The 13,803-nt window shown below is 41.9% G+C and overlaps 1 protein-coding gene across 3 annotated transcripts in view; it reads left to right on the top strand.

Moving 5' to 3' along the window:
* The window catches only part of pkn1a (protein kinase N1a), a 65,152-nt gene extending 51,368 nt beyond the window's left edge, over positions 1-13,784 (top strand). For all 3 annotated transcript variants that reach the window (XM_084930953.1, XM_084930954.1, XM_084930952.1), the window contains exons 8-23: positions 67-261; positions 893-1,002; positions 1,106-1,249; positions 1,484-1,559; positions 2,150-2,285; positions 2,554-2,680; positions 3,751-3,830; positions 5,277-5,352; positions 5,775-5,866; positions 6,145-6,321; positions 8,533-8,595; positions 10,505-10,581; positions 11,215-11,357; positions 11,553-11,660; positions 11,838-11,918; positions 12,118-13,784. In XM_084930953.1, coding sequence (XP_084787079.1) covers positions 67-261; positions 893-1,002; positions 1,106-1,249; positions 1,484-1,559; positions 2,150-2,285; positions 2,554-2,680; positions 3,751-3,830; positions 5,277-5,352; positions 5,775-5,866; positions 6,145-6,321; positions 8,533-8,595; positions 10,505-10,581; positions 11,215-11,357; positions 11,553-11,660; positions 11,838-11,918; positions 12,118-12,321 — 1,889 coding nt within the window. In that variant the 3' untranslated portion in view covers positions 12,322-13,784. The remainder of the gene's footprint in view (positions 1-66; positions 262-892; positions 1,003-1,105; positions 1,250-1,483; positions 1,560-2,149; positions 2,286-2,553; positions 2,681-3,750; positions 3,831-5,276; positions 5,353-5,774; positions 5,867-6,144; positions 6,322-8,532; positions 8,596-10,504; positions 10,582-11,214; positions 11,358-11,552; positions 11,661-11,837; positions 11,919-12,117) is intronic.
* The last annotated feature ends 19 nt before the right edge of the window (positions 13,785-13,803 follow it).

The following is a 13,803-nucleotide window of genomic DNA, read 5'->3' as shown; positions in this document are numbered from 1 at the left end:
AAGAAGAAGGTACAGAAGTGAGGTATGCATTCAGGTTGTGCCTACATTGTTTTCCTCTGTCTTCAGGTACATTACAAGTGCAGCTGCTGGGCTGTGTTGGGTTACTAGAGGTGGTCCCAGGGCGCAATAAAGGGACACCTCTCATGCTGCCCTGCTACAGCCCCGGAGACACGCGGTCCTTCATGAGGGGCAGCAAGGGGCTCTACGGACGCAGTGGCTCCGTCAGCGGGAAGACGCCAAGCAAGACAGAGGAGCTCTGCTGTGAGTGACTGTATGAGTGTGCACGTGGTGCATTTAAGGTTTTCATTTCAGCTTTCACTGCATTTTATGTCTTCTTTGTTGGCTATATTGGCTTTTTTTTTTTTCCCCTCAACTTTGTCGTGGGTCCCTTTGGGCATCAGGTTAGATATTATTTGTCAGGTCATGACAGATGCTTTAACCTCCTAAGACCCGAACTCTTCCACGGCATGCATTTTTAATTTCTCTTTGATATTTGAGCATATTGGGACCCGATGAATGTAAAAACAAAGAATTACCAGATTTTTTTTTTTACCTTATTTTTGTTTTTAAGAAAAATAAGAGCCACATATGCGGATATTTGTTTAAAATTTTGATAGAACAGTAGCAGTATAATGTCCTCGTAAGTGGATATCAGGCCCATGTAGAGCAAAATTGAGTATTTTGTTTTAAATAACCCAAAATATGATGTCCACATATGTGGATGCCAGGTCCTAGGAGGTTTAAGGCAGTTTGCAAACAGCTTTTTGTAAGGTCTTAGTCCTTTTTTCCATATCTCAAAGGAACCTATTGGTCGGCGTTAATTTTTTTTTATTATTTTGTGCATTTTTGGATTCATTAATGAAGGAAATCATTGGTTTGCGTGTGTGTTTAGCTGAGGTGAGTGCGGTGCTGAAGCTGGATAACACAGTGGTGGGTCAGACTGCTTGGAAGACTGTGGGAGAGCAGGCCTGGGACCAGACGTTCACTGTGGAGCTTGAAAGGGTCAGTATCCAATCTCCTTCCCACAAACTTGCACGCAGGCACCAAAGAGTTTATTTAAGGCAGCTTTTCTCTCTGTTGATACCGCTGGGTGCCTGCGCTTCAGTCGAGGGAGATGGAGATCGCAGTTTACTGGAAGGACTACCGCTCGCTGTGCGCTCTTAAGTACCTGAAGCTGGAGGAGTTCCTGGACAACCAGAAGCACAGAGTTCAGCTGGAGCTGGAGCCTCAGGGCCTGCTGCTGGCTGAGGTACACACATACCACACACCTGCAAAAAAGAAACAGCGAAATGAATGGCGACTCACTCGTACTCAAACACACACTCAGATGTGCGCGCCCACCCGTGAGCTGCCACATGCACCTGTGCTGGAAAGCGTTGCTTTGATACGTCACACTTGAAAGGCTGTTTCTGAGCGTAAAAATAAAATATGGGTGGGTTTTTTTGGTCGTTTCTTTTCATGTTTTGTTTTGTGTGTTTTCCAGGTGACCTTCTTTAACCCGGTTATTGAGAGAGTCCCGCGCCTGCGGAGGCAGAAGAAAGTCTTTTCTAAGCAACAAGGTGGGGAGCAGACAGAGCAGCGAAGAAACATTACACATTTTCTATTTCTCTTCCATTTTCTACTCAGCAGCCTAAGGGCAGTTTTATATGGAGAAACAGTAAAACTTTAAAAGTTTTATCATGACAGGAAGATGGACACTACCTGCAGTAAAACATACAACTGCTTATGCCATCAGTTCCCTCCTTTTTTTATTTAGACCACAGCACCCTCTAGTGGTGACTATTATTTTTTTACCTTCATTTCTATAGGAAAGCAAACAGAATATAAAAACTTGAGCCAAACTCTGTAAAGGTCTGGCGTTTTTTTGTCTTATAAAAATATAAACGTGTCTTATAAAAAATATTTTTTTATGATTCTGTAATTGTTAATCTGCCAGTATGTGCAAACTCTTAAATTAAAATTATGTTTTTAATGCTGAAATATTATTTCTGTTCTCATCTATGAAATTTCCATTTTTAATTTTAACATTTTTTATTAAGATGCTAAATATCAGCATTCCTGAACAGAAAAAAAATAGTTTTAGTGGCTGAATGTTATGTTTGATTAATTTCTGACTCTGACTAGATGTGTGTGTTTGTGCATTTTTCAGGCAAGGCGTTCCTCCGGGCTCGTCAGATGAACGTGGATATCGGAACGTGGGTGAGGCTGCTTCGAAACGCCATCCCCACCGTCAACAACTCAGGAACCTACAGTCCCAACGCACAAAGCCTCACACTCAACTCTGGGTGAGACGCATTGAGATATGTACACGCAGGTGCACACGCTTCGGTCTTTCATCGGCAGTGACGTTTGATAACCGTCAGTCAGACTTTGCTATCAAACGTAGCAGCTTTCCTTGAACCTTTTTTCCTTTTGTTTCCAGACAAAGAATAAAGCAAACGGTGCCTTCCCAGCCCCGTGTCTAACTACCCTTCTGTGTTGTTCTGTCTGTTTGTCTGTGTTACACGTTGGTCTATTTGTGTGTGTGTGTGTGTGTATTTGTTGGTCTTTCAGGGAGATCTCAGTGGAAAAGTTGAGTCTGGACAGCGACTCTCCAATAAGAGGCGATTACAAGAGAGACATGGACATTAACACTCCAGTGAGACCGATGGAGCGAGAGGAAACCCGGGAGTTAGGGGAGGTGTGTGATGAGGCTTTCCTAACTAAAAAAGAAACTAAAAGTTCGAATTGGCAGGGAAAGAAAGGCGTAACAGCATCAAATACTTTCAAAGAATATGAACAAACACAATTATGACTGCAAATCTCTTCCTGTTAAAAGGGAGTTTTTCCTTCCCACTGTTGCCAAAGTGCTTGGTCATAGTGGTTCGTCTGATTGTTGGGGCTTCTCTGTATTATTGTAGGGTCTTTACTGTTGTTGTGATTTGTTGCTGTATAAACATTGAATTGAACTAGAATAAAGTGGTAACAAATTCACAGGAAACAAATAAATAATGAAACTGCAAGTAAATTTAAGTAGTTTTAAGTAATGCAGTTTAAGTAATTTTTAAAAACGTATACATTCTGGGTAAGTTTTGATGAAAGGAGGCAAGTATCACAGAAAAAATTACAAATAAATAAAATCAAATATTTCCCCATCTTACATTGTAAGCACACTGTACTTTTCAGGGCTTGGGGTGTGTTATAGCGCCTTAACCTTGGCTAACTCCCAGGTAGCTTGCAGGAACCCAAACACTCCTTTTTTGAACACTGATTGTGAAAGAAAAAATAATTATGTTAGACTTGGCTCCATCATTATAAAGTCACATAAGCCTGCAAATCATTTTAATGACAGGAGATTTAGTTATTAAGTTAATATAATTTTAGGCATTTAACATTTAAATAATGGTCATGTGACATATGAGTCTGATTTACAAGAAAATGACTGAAAGAGGAAGAGTTTATGGTATGAGTAAATACTGCAAATATTGCTGCTTTACGTCAGCTCTCCTTCTGATGTGAACAGAGACGTAAAATCGACCCACTCTCTGCTCTGTTACGGTGTCCTTCCTGTTAGCAGCACAGCCACACCTGGATGTAAAGGACTGTGGTCGACCTGGTATTTGCGGGGTTTAAAGATTTAAAATCCAGCGCAGGGTCAGTAACCATCAGCTCCAGACTGCGTCTCCTGTCTTCCATTTCATGTTGTTTTATAATCTCTGTCTCTGCACGTCTGTTCCTTTTTTGTCTCTTCCCTCGCATGTCCTCCGATAGGACCGACATCTAGTCATCGATCCCCTCTCCCCCCGAGACCTCACCCCTGAGTCCCCTGTCCGAACCCATTCAGTTAGCAGGTACATGCACGCACACTCACCGAAACACTTTTACTTCTTTGTTTTCTAAAATGGATTTGTTTGGATTTTAATGATAAATGATGATATATAATAATGAGGATGAAGTTTATCAGACAAAAAAACATTTTGAAATGTGGCAGTAGGAAAAGCACAGGTGGAAATCGAACCAGCCATCATCTGTTTTATGCCATTTATCTGGGGCTCGGTTGTGAGGGCAGAGAAGCCCAGACCTCTCTCTCCCCAGCCTCCCAGGCCAGCCAAGAGACAATCTCTCCAGCGTATCCTGCGTTTATCACAGGGCCTCCTCCGGTTAGGAAACGTACAGAGGTCGTTTGAGCTGTTTTGATCTTTCAGTGGATTTGAATTCTGATTACTTTGTCTAAAACACCCAACCAATGACATCTAAATTTTCTAACTGACTTTCTACATCACAATTACTTGTGAATTGTGAAAGATCACAAGCCGGATGAGCAGCTGCATCTTTGATTTTCTGGTTAAATCTCACGTCCAAGCCAGAATGTTTCTGGGCTTGAGCCTTTAGACCATACAGGCCTTTTTATGTACAGGTTAATTATGAATTGCTCGATATTTGAATGCAAGTGTGAATGAATGACCCTGACTCTTACCTACCATCTGCTGGTGTTCGCCTCAGCCTCCCTACAACCCTCCAAGCATAAAGGCCTGAAGCTTATGGATGGAGGAAACCCACTACATGTGTTTTTTTCCCTGATGTCCTCAAAGCGACATCAGCATGGCAACAGGCTGAGCATTTTTTCTGTGCTCATCGCTACACATCTATCTTTTTTCTGGTTTTAAGAGAGTTACAAATGTAACCTGCTGCATGCACCACTGTCACTTTTTACCCAGCTGTCTAAGCACAGTGGAGGAGGGGTGGGAGAAACGCTACAGCAAACCTCTGTCACAAGTTTTAAGTGCTGCTGTCCAAGTGTGCACACGTGCAAGTGTGCGTATTAACATTAAAATAATACTCTGAGGAATATTTGGTTTCCTGTGCGTGTGTGAGTAAAAGCAGCAGTCAGACAGAGTCAGGTACCTGCAGCAGATTACGTCTGTGTACTTTCTGTATCATAGCAACCAAACACTCACCTGGAGGCACAGCGTGCCTCCAAAGCCTTTCAAGCTCTCTCAAGCGCTCCCAGCTGGGCGTTTTCAGGAGAGCAGCTGCTGCGTTATTAGCTGTCAAAAATCTTCAGACACCTGAATAAAACAAAACCGTTGATGTTTTTGATAAATCCTCTGCTTTTCCTCCTGTTGCAGCTTAAAATGTCTGCTCCCCATTATTACATGTATGTATTAATGTATTATTCAGCTTGCATTATCCACACGTACACAGTCCTTATATGTGTGTCCTGTAATATCAGCAGTTGTTACTTTTTGGTGTCTAGTTTAAATGTTCTTCCTCACCGTGCCTGTTGGTTTCTCCAGCAAGCAGAAGAAAGGTCCGCTGTCCCTCCAGGACTTCAGGCTCATTGCTGTTTTGGGTCGTGGACACTTTGGGAAGGTACGATTTCTTTCTAATCCAGAAAAAAAAAAAAACTGGACAACCGAACCAATTAATAACAACACAAAGAGCAAGATTCTTTTTCTTATTATTCCCTCAAATATACTGAAGGTCACAACAGCAAAAAAGTCCCAGATTAACAGCTTCTCTGTTTGTGGATTCTCACAATGTGACTGTCACAACTACAATCAGGCAAACAAAAATAAAAGACAGTTTGTAAAAAAGAAAGCTTGTGTTCCTTATGCTGTTAGGTGCACATGAAGGCCACATTTTAAGTATTGGTGACTGCAGGGGAAAAAAGAAACCATATCACACGTGGATCCACTGAGAAGTTTTAAAAGCTCTAATAAAAGAAGATTTTTTTTTTTAAACAATGCTTTATATGTGTTAGAGTTAATCAGAGTGTGTCTATGTGTCTACAGGTGTTATTGTCCGAGTACAAGAAGACCGGCACGATGTATGCCATCAAAGCCCTGAAAAAAGGAGATATCGTTGCTCGGGATGAGGTGGATAGGTGTGTGCTGATGTTTATTCCTCAGCCCTGTGCTTGTGTGATGTGTGGTTGTTGTTTTTAGCCCAGAGATTAAGCGCTCCAGTAGTAGATTTACTCACAGGATTTAATTTGTGTCTTGAATCACTGTGATTACAGTTCATCTGTGGGCTGAGTGTGGGTTTTCTCATAGGCTAAAATAAACACTATCTAATTATGTTTAAATGGCCCTCTAATCTTTTTTTTTTCTCTCCTCCTCTTGCCTCTTCTTCCACTCTTTCCTCCTCTCCTTCCTCCCCTAGTCTGATGTGCGAGAAGCGCATCTTTGAGATCGTCAACATGTCGCACCATCCCTTCCTGATCAACCTGTTTGCGTGCTTCCAGACACCAGAGCACGTGTGTTTTGTTATGGAGTACACAGCAGGAGGCGACCTGATGATGCACATCCACACAGACGTCTTCACAGAGCCACGGGCCATGTACGTAATAAATGGATTATCCTTGAAGTATTTCCATGCAAATTCTAGGCTTTCCCAGAGATTAGTCCTGATGAATTTAGTCAACCTCAGGGATCAGTTATAAACACTCATTTTATGTAGTAATCGCCCATATGTACATTAAAACACAGAGATTGTAAACAGATCCCTTCTTAAAACATCAGTTACATTAACGAGAATCCGTCAAGCACGATATCTCGACCTTCACCTCAGAGTGGGAGTCAATACTGTTAAATACACCAGTGTTTTTTCCCACTTCAGCTTGTCAAAACTTCCCTTATGAAAGTGATATTAGTGATGGTGGACCAAATCCATAGCCTGACTTGTATGTGAGGATTGGTTCCACAGTTGAGCCAAATCTAGGATGTGAAAGGCCATGTGGTCAAAGACGAACAAACCAAGCTTCTGAGGCCTTTTTTGTGCAGTTAATGTTCCTTCACCGCACCTTACAAGGGTGTACTGTCCAAGAAAAATACGTTGCTAAATTTTAAAGGCAAAGTTAGTAAAATGTCACCACTAGATGTCAGTAGATTCCAGATTGTGGCCAACTGAATTCTATTCCCAATTCCAGTGTGTAATCCTAGCTATGGTAGCAGCTATAGGGCAAACAAATCAGGGCGCTGTTCATCTGTAGTGAGTGTAGGCTGTCAGTCCACTGTTTACCTCAGCTTTCAATATGTGTGCACTTGTATTTACTCTGGAGGAGGCTGTAAAATTTTGTGGAAAGAGTCCAATCGATACGTCGATGAGACGGTGAAGCGATACTGAACTGAGTTGTTGAGGATATCCTGAACTTTTTTGACATTAACAGCTGCTTTTGTTACTGTTAGCCAGTATTAGTGACATTTTCTTTGAAGTGGATCTAACTTTGTCCAACTCTGATACAATATGAGAATGTAGTCGAACTGTTTATCAAAGAGAAAGTGTGATGTTTTTTTTTTTTAGACATTTGAGCCTAACATTAGCCGGAATAACGTTAGCTTATGCCAACTGTTGTTGTTGTTTAGCCAGAGATAGAAGGGTCGCATATATGTAATCTGTTGACAATAACTAACTGTGACAAAGTTGAGAGCAAAAAGCATCTTTGTGCACGTCTTCATGTGTTAGAGCCCTGATTTAAGTTCAGGACATGAGACTTCAGGTGAGGAGGAAGTAAGGGAGGAGAGAGGGCAGTTGTAATGAAAAGAAATTATGAAAAGGAGAAAATAATGAAAGAGAGGTGAAAAACATATACATGTACAAATATTAAAGGGTCATATTTAGTGTGAAATAGCCGTCTGCGATCTTTAAATTCAAAGTAACTTCTGTACCGTGTATGTGGCACGTCTCTCGGCACATAAGCCATGCTTACACAAGACATACTTACATGATTTACAGGTACAATACACAATCTGTACCTTTTCTAAATATTCTTAATTACTTAAACATCTTCCAGTACCCTGCTCTGTTTGCACACTACAACCTGGGTTTGCCATTTTTATCTGTACTTTACTCTTAATAACTGTACAGTACTCTGTTTTTGTAACTATTGTCCATAATGTAAATATGTTTGTGTGCGTTTCTGTTCTGTGTCCTGTTCTGTTTGTATATGTGCGTTGTTTTTGCTGCTGTTACAACCAATTTTCCCTTGTGGGACAATTAAAGGATTATTCTATTCTATTCTATTCTATTCTATGATTTGTACATGTGGGCTGCTGAGCATTAGGACAGATGTGAAAACCTTTTAGAGATGCGCTGTATTAGACTGAATGTTTTAAAGGCCTTCCATCCTCCGGAAATCTGTTTAAGTTATGTTTGTTTATTTGTTAGATTTCTGCACAAGTTGAATTTATCCTGGGATTATCATGAGGTCACCAAACTCTCATCAGTGAAGGGAAATGAGGGAGACGCCACAGCATAAGCACACCCACACAGTCTAAAAAGATCCGCTGAAATAAGTGAAGCCATCTGTATGAGGTTTACAGTGGGTGTGCAGGGTCTTTTAAGGACATAATGCCAGAAAACCCTCAGCACTCTTACTGCTGTCCCCATACGGAGGAGTTCAACAGCTGGGGAGCAGCTGTTTGTCAGGCCTCAGACAGCAGATTTGGTTACAGTGGCTAGTGGTCTGAAAGCAGCATGTCTATTATTAATATGAAGTTCCCATTTTATCGCGTCTAACTGGAGGTTGATTTTCTCTGCTTTTGGCTTCAGGTTTTACGCAGCCTGTGTGGTTCTCGGACTTCAGTTCCTCCACGACCATAAGATTGTGTACAGGTGAGTCGAGCCCACGCAAACCTCTTAACTGATGTAAAACGGAGCTTTCTTTCACCTCAGGAAGCATCAGACTAATAGAAATGTCAAAGATCGATGTTAAATTGAGCTCTTAATTTATAAGCATTTCTGCCAGCATAGGTTGAAATGTCAGTCTAAGTTTTGCAGTTCAGTTAGAGGACCCAGATACAGCAAATAGGAGCTTCAACAGTGGGAGGTTTATTTTATGAAACTTTACACACTTTGCTTCATTATGGGGCAGGAAAATCCCAAAAGTTAAATAATCCAAAAGAAAACAGAGCAAGGTAAACAGACAGTCTGACAAAGGAAAGACTGTTTATACACTTGGTGTGACTGACAATGAGCAGGAAACCAAAAACCCCAGAGACACACAAAGGCTGAAACACTTTCAAAATAAAGCCGCAAACAAGGAATAACACAAAACCCGAAGCTGAAAAAATATGAGGTACCACATGCTGGATCATTCAGGGCATCCAGAAGCTGTAGGATTCATCCCCGGGGTACTGAGTGTCGCACCATGAGGCTGACGTTTGCTGTGAGCATTATTGTACAGCATGGCTATTCAACTACGAAGTTAGTTGGGCCAGATTTTCAAACCGAGGAATTTATCTGGGCCAGATATTTTTTTGAAGCCAGTAAGCAGCAGATCATGATCAATTTCAAACCCACACAACTGTATTGAAAAACAAGTAATTTTTTTATTCCTTTTCCCCTGTAAATCTGGTGACCTCTCACAAATGCACACCAAAAGGTCCATTTAAAAAAAAAAGGGAGCTATAACTAAACTATTTTTTGCACATTTGAAATAATAATAATAATAACAAAAAAACATTTTGATAATTCCCTTTCAAATTAAAATAAATATTTCGCTGACCACTCACTTTTCCTGCCATGGATGGAGCCCCATCCGTCACAAGTATACAGACACGCTTCATATCCAGACCATTTTCCTCAAAAAGAGCTTAAATCTTCTCAAACATTATTTCGCCAGCTGTGTGTCCCTCTAACGGTAGTAAGCCGAGCAATTTCCCATTCAAAAAATGGACATATACGCACAACTGTGCATTATCAGTTCTGTCTGTGATCTCCTGCTATAGACATTACATCAGTTTTCTTCAGGTCATCTAACAGCATTTCAAACTCGTCTGACGCCAGAACTTCAACTCTACGAATATTTGAACTGTCCTACAGGGGTACGTTTTCAATAGCAGATGTCACACTTACTTTAATTTTTTCATCACTTTTCACCGCATCCACCATGGCCAGCATGCAGTATTTCACTGTTTCAGAATCTGTGAAAGGCCTTTTCTTCTTCGCCAAGAAGCAAACACGAAGGGAAGATGCTGCAGCTCTCTCTTGGGCTGTACAGGACCCTCACTATGGTAGTACAACTCCGGTTGTAAGATTATTAAACTCGGTAAAATGAATAAGTATTTGTCAGTCCAGGCAGGGTTAAACCGACAGTTTTCATTGTCAATTTTGCACTTTTGGAGTGAGAAAGACATGCTGTTGTCGCATCATATATTACGATGATTGTTTAATATGTTTACATCACGGTGCATTGTGGGTTAAATATTGCTAGGCTACTAGGAGTATTGCATTCACAGTCTACACTACGCTGTAGGAATTTTAAATTTTTTAATTTTTTTTTAAATTAATTAATGAATAAATTTTTTGCATTTTCTCTGTGTTTCTGCCAGGACCACAGGCAGGGCCACTCGCAGGTTGCTTCTGGGCCGCATTTGGCCCGCGGGCCGCCATTTGAATAGGCTTGTTGTACAGGCTCAGTTTAGTACAGTCTGCTGGGATTACAGTCAGTTCACAGAGAGAGTTTGTATCTAAATGCTGTACAAAGATACTGATTCTCACCTGCATGTTTTCTGCCTTTCAGAGATCTCAAGCTCGACAACCTGCTGCTAGACACAGATGGTTATGTGAAGATCGCTGACTTTGGACTCTGTAAAGAAGGTGGATCTGTGTATTACTGACAGACGGTCTTTTGTTTGTCTTTGCTTTTGCTTCGGGATACAAATTTACTTACAACCGGAAAACAGTGTGATGTTTTTATTCTGTCAGGGAGCCTGAAAAGCAGGTCAACCAAACCCTGCCTTGAGCTCAGAAACACCATAGGTGACCTATTAGCTTCTCCATATTATCCAACATCTGTTTGTATGGTTACAATGAAGGGTGCCCATATTAAACATGGCCTCAATATCAAATAATAAGGTCAGCATATGAAAAAGCTGCTGTTGCCCAAGCCTTTGTTACAAGGGGTCACCACAGCAGGTATCTCCACATCCCCAATCACGAGAAAGTTGAGGCTGAGGCAGAGGATAGGCTGATGGGCTGCAAAAAAAGCCTCTGTGTAAGATAAATAACCCTCATTTTGAACTGTGAATCATGGAAAATGTCTCCAGTAAAGCAGTTGGAAATTGGCGTAATAGCTCCACCCGATTCTGAAATGTAAACAGATGTAGGAATATGAGTGATTAAACAGTACAGAGTGGCAGGTTTTCATCATCTGAAGTTCAGGTAAATTAAGAAGTGATTTTGTTTCTCTTTTAGCTTTCAGAGATCATTTTTTTCGTTTTTTTTCTGCAGGAATGGGTTTTGGGGACCGGACCAGCACCTTCTGTGGGACTCCAGAGTTTTTAGCCCCCGAGGTCCTGACAGACACGTCTTACACTAGAGCCGTAGACTGGTGGGGCCTGGGGGTCCTCATCTATGAAATGCTGGTGGGAGAGGTGAGAGCTAGCATACGCTTAGTCAAAACTCTGTCACTGGTCATGGAGTTATTATAGCCACGTGTTAGTTTGATCTGGTGCCGATTAATTAATCGTGTTCGCTGTAGTTAAATGCTGATTTTGTTTTAAATGACAGAATATCAAAAGTGGATTTAGTGAAGTGTGCTTTTGTGTGACCGGTGTATTTTTTTGTAGTCTCCTTTCCCAGGGGATGATGAAGAGGAGGTGTTTGACAGCATTGTGAATGATGAAGTCCGCTACCCACGCTTCCTCTCCACTGAGGCTATTGGCATCATGAGGAGGGTAAAGCAAACACACACACGTTCGCTCGCTCATACACACAAACTGTATGTGACAAATGCTGCACTTACACGTGAAACACTGAATCAGTCCGACATCCTCACTTACTCACAGTCAGACAGTTGATGCTTCACTGTTATATCCACTCGTCATTTCTTATTCTCGTGTGTCTGTGTGCAGTTGTTAAGGAGGAACCCAGAGAGAAGATTGGGATCTGGTGAGAAGGATGCAGAGGAGGTGAAGAAGCAGCCATTTTTCAGAGTAAGTAGACTTAAAGGTACCTAGGCAACTTGTTGGGGGTGAGAACGCAAGATGGAGATTCGTTAGCAAACACTGAGAGGTGGAAGAGGTTTTTCTCGGGTGTTTGCAGCCAGACTGTTATGATGGTTGTTTCGAAGTCTTTTGAATTGTAGCTTTAATTGCTCTTCTTGCTCTTATTCTTGTCCGTCTCTCCCACCAGAGCATGGACTGGGAGGCGCTGCTGCAGAAGAAGTTGCCCCCTCCCTTCGTCCCATCCATCGGCGGCAAAGAAGACGTCAGTAACTTTGACGAGGAGTTCACCACCGAACCTCCGACGCTCACGCCTCCACGTGAGCCCCGTGCGCTCTCCCGCAAAGACCAGGACAGTTTCCGGGACTTTGACTACGTCTCTGACCTCTGCTAGTGGACCCGAAGCCAACAGATCTCGAGGAACGTTGGATTTCGACGACTTCGCGACAGTTTCAGCCAGAGCACAGAGATATGTCTCAAGCTGACTGTCCGCGCTCGTCTGTCGCTTCTTGTTACACTGTGAATGAATGAAACTGAAGACGAAGAGACTGTGTTTTGTGTGTCTGCAGAGTTTTAAAGATCATGGACTGAGCAAATGAAAACCTGGACAGATGTTAGTTGGGGTTATAATGTTTTATCACAAACAAAGGCCCCCCTTTCCAGTCATTGTACGAAACTTCAGTGGGTTTTGTATCTTGCAGACTTTTAAAAGTCTCTTCCCGTCGTCTTAGACGTCTCGGCAATCGCCAGTGCAGCTGTGAGAGGAGGAGCTTGCTGTATTTTTGTACTTTTGACTGTTTAGGGGTTGCTCAGTGGCCTCTCATACCAATGCCTTACATTTATTCTTGTATTTGTTCCACAGAAAAAAAGCATTTTGTTTTACTTTGTGGCCCTTTGTGTACAGCAGCAGGGCGAGGAGGGATACAGTGTGCTGCAGAAACTCCTCTATGTTTTTGGAAGAGAAAAAAAAGACACTCAGAGCTGATACCCATCAGTCTTTTGACTGCTTTTAGGTGTATTATTAGTTAACTAATGGGTAAAGAACCACTGTCCTGCTTCACTGCAGTGGACCTTCCTTTGGATGTCCACCAACTACTTTTTAAACTTGGGCTGCTCGGATTTTACAAGAGCAGTTGACTCGTCCTTTTTAGTTGAATGTTTGGGTTTTAGGAAAAATTTGATATAAATGTGTAGCACACACACACACACACACACACACACACACACACACACACACACACATAACCGTCAGCATAAAAGTTTTGTGGAAAACATTTATTATTCCCAAAGCAAAAATCTGAACACTAAACTGTGATGTACAAGTAATAAACTGCTCTTTATGGGTTTGGAGACACGTTCATCCAGTCACCTGAGTGCTACCAGAGTTTTGTGAACATGAAGTAAGCGATTTCCCTCCGAGGCGATTAAATCTTTAACCTCACTGGCTGTAAAAGTTGTTTTAGTGTCTGTTTTCGGCGCTTAAGCCCTGACAGGTTACGCTCTGGCTGCTGCGGTCGCTGTGGCTGTTTCCGAAACTTGCTGATGTCTAAGTACTTGTGGAAACTCTGCGGGGCGCCATAAGCAAAACAAACATGAGCTGCTTTTCCACAGTAGAGCCAATTAGAGAGGCGAGAGCTCCAATTAGAGGCGAGAGCTGGCGTAGACCTCTGGTAATACCTTTGATGATATCTGTAGGAAAACCATGAGCCAACAGTGAAAACCTGTGTAACACACAAGAGCAGTGGTTTGTTGTTAAGATGTATGTGCGGTGGTGTGGATTTTACCTGTCTTGTGTACGACAGTACAGAACCATGTGAGTATGAGATGACATATTTTATAAAGAAAACCGTGAGTGAATATGTGTTTATTGTCATCA

The sequence above is a fragment of the Perissodus microlepis genome, chromosome 6, assembly GCF_051167445.1.
Source record: "Perissodus microlepis isolate ML-2025 ecotype Zambia chromosome 6, ASM5116744v1, whole genome shotgun sequence".
In the NCBI taxonomy this organism is placed as follows: domain Eukaryota; kingdom Metazoa; phylum Chordata; class Actinopteri; order Cichliformes; family Cichlidae; genus Perissodus; species Perissodus microlepis.
Note: the sequence above shows the minus strand (reverse complement) of the source record. Positions and strands in the feature narration are given on the sequence as shown.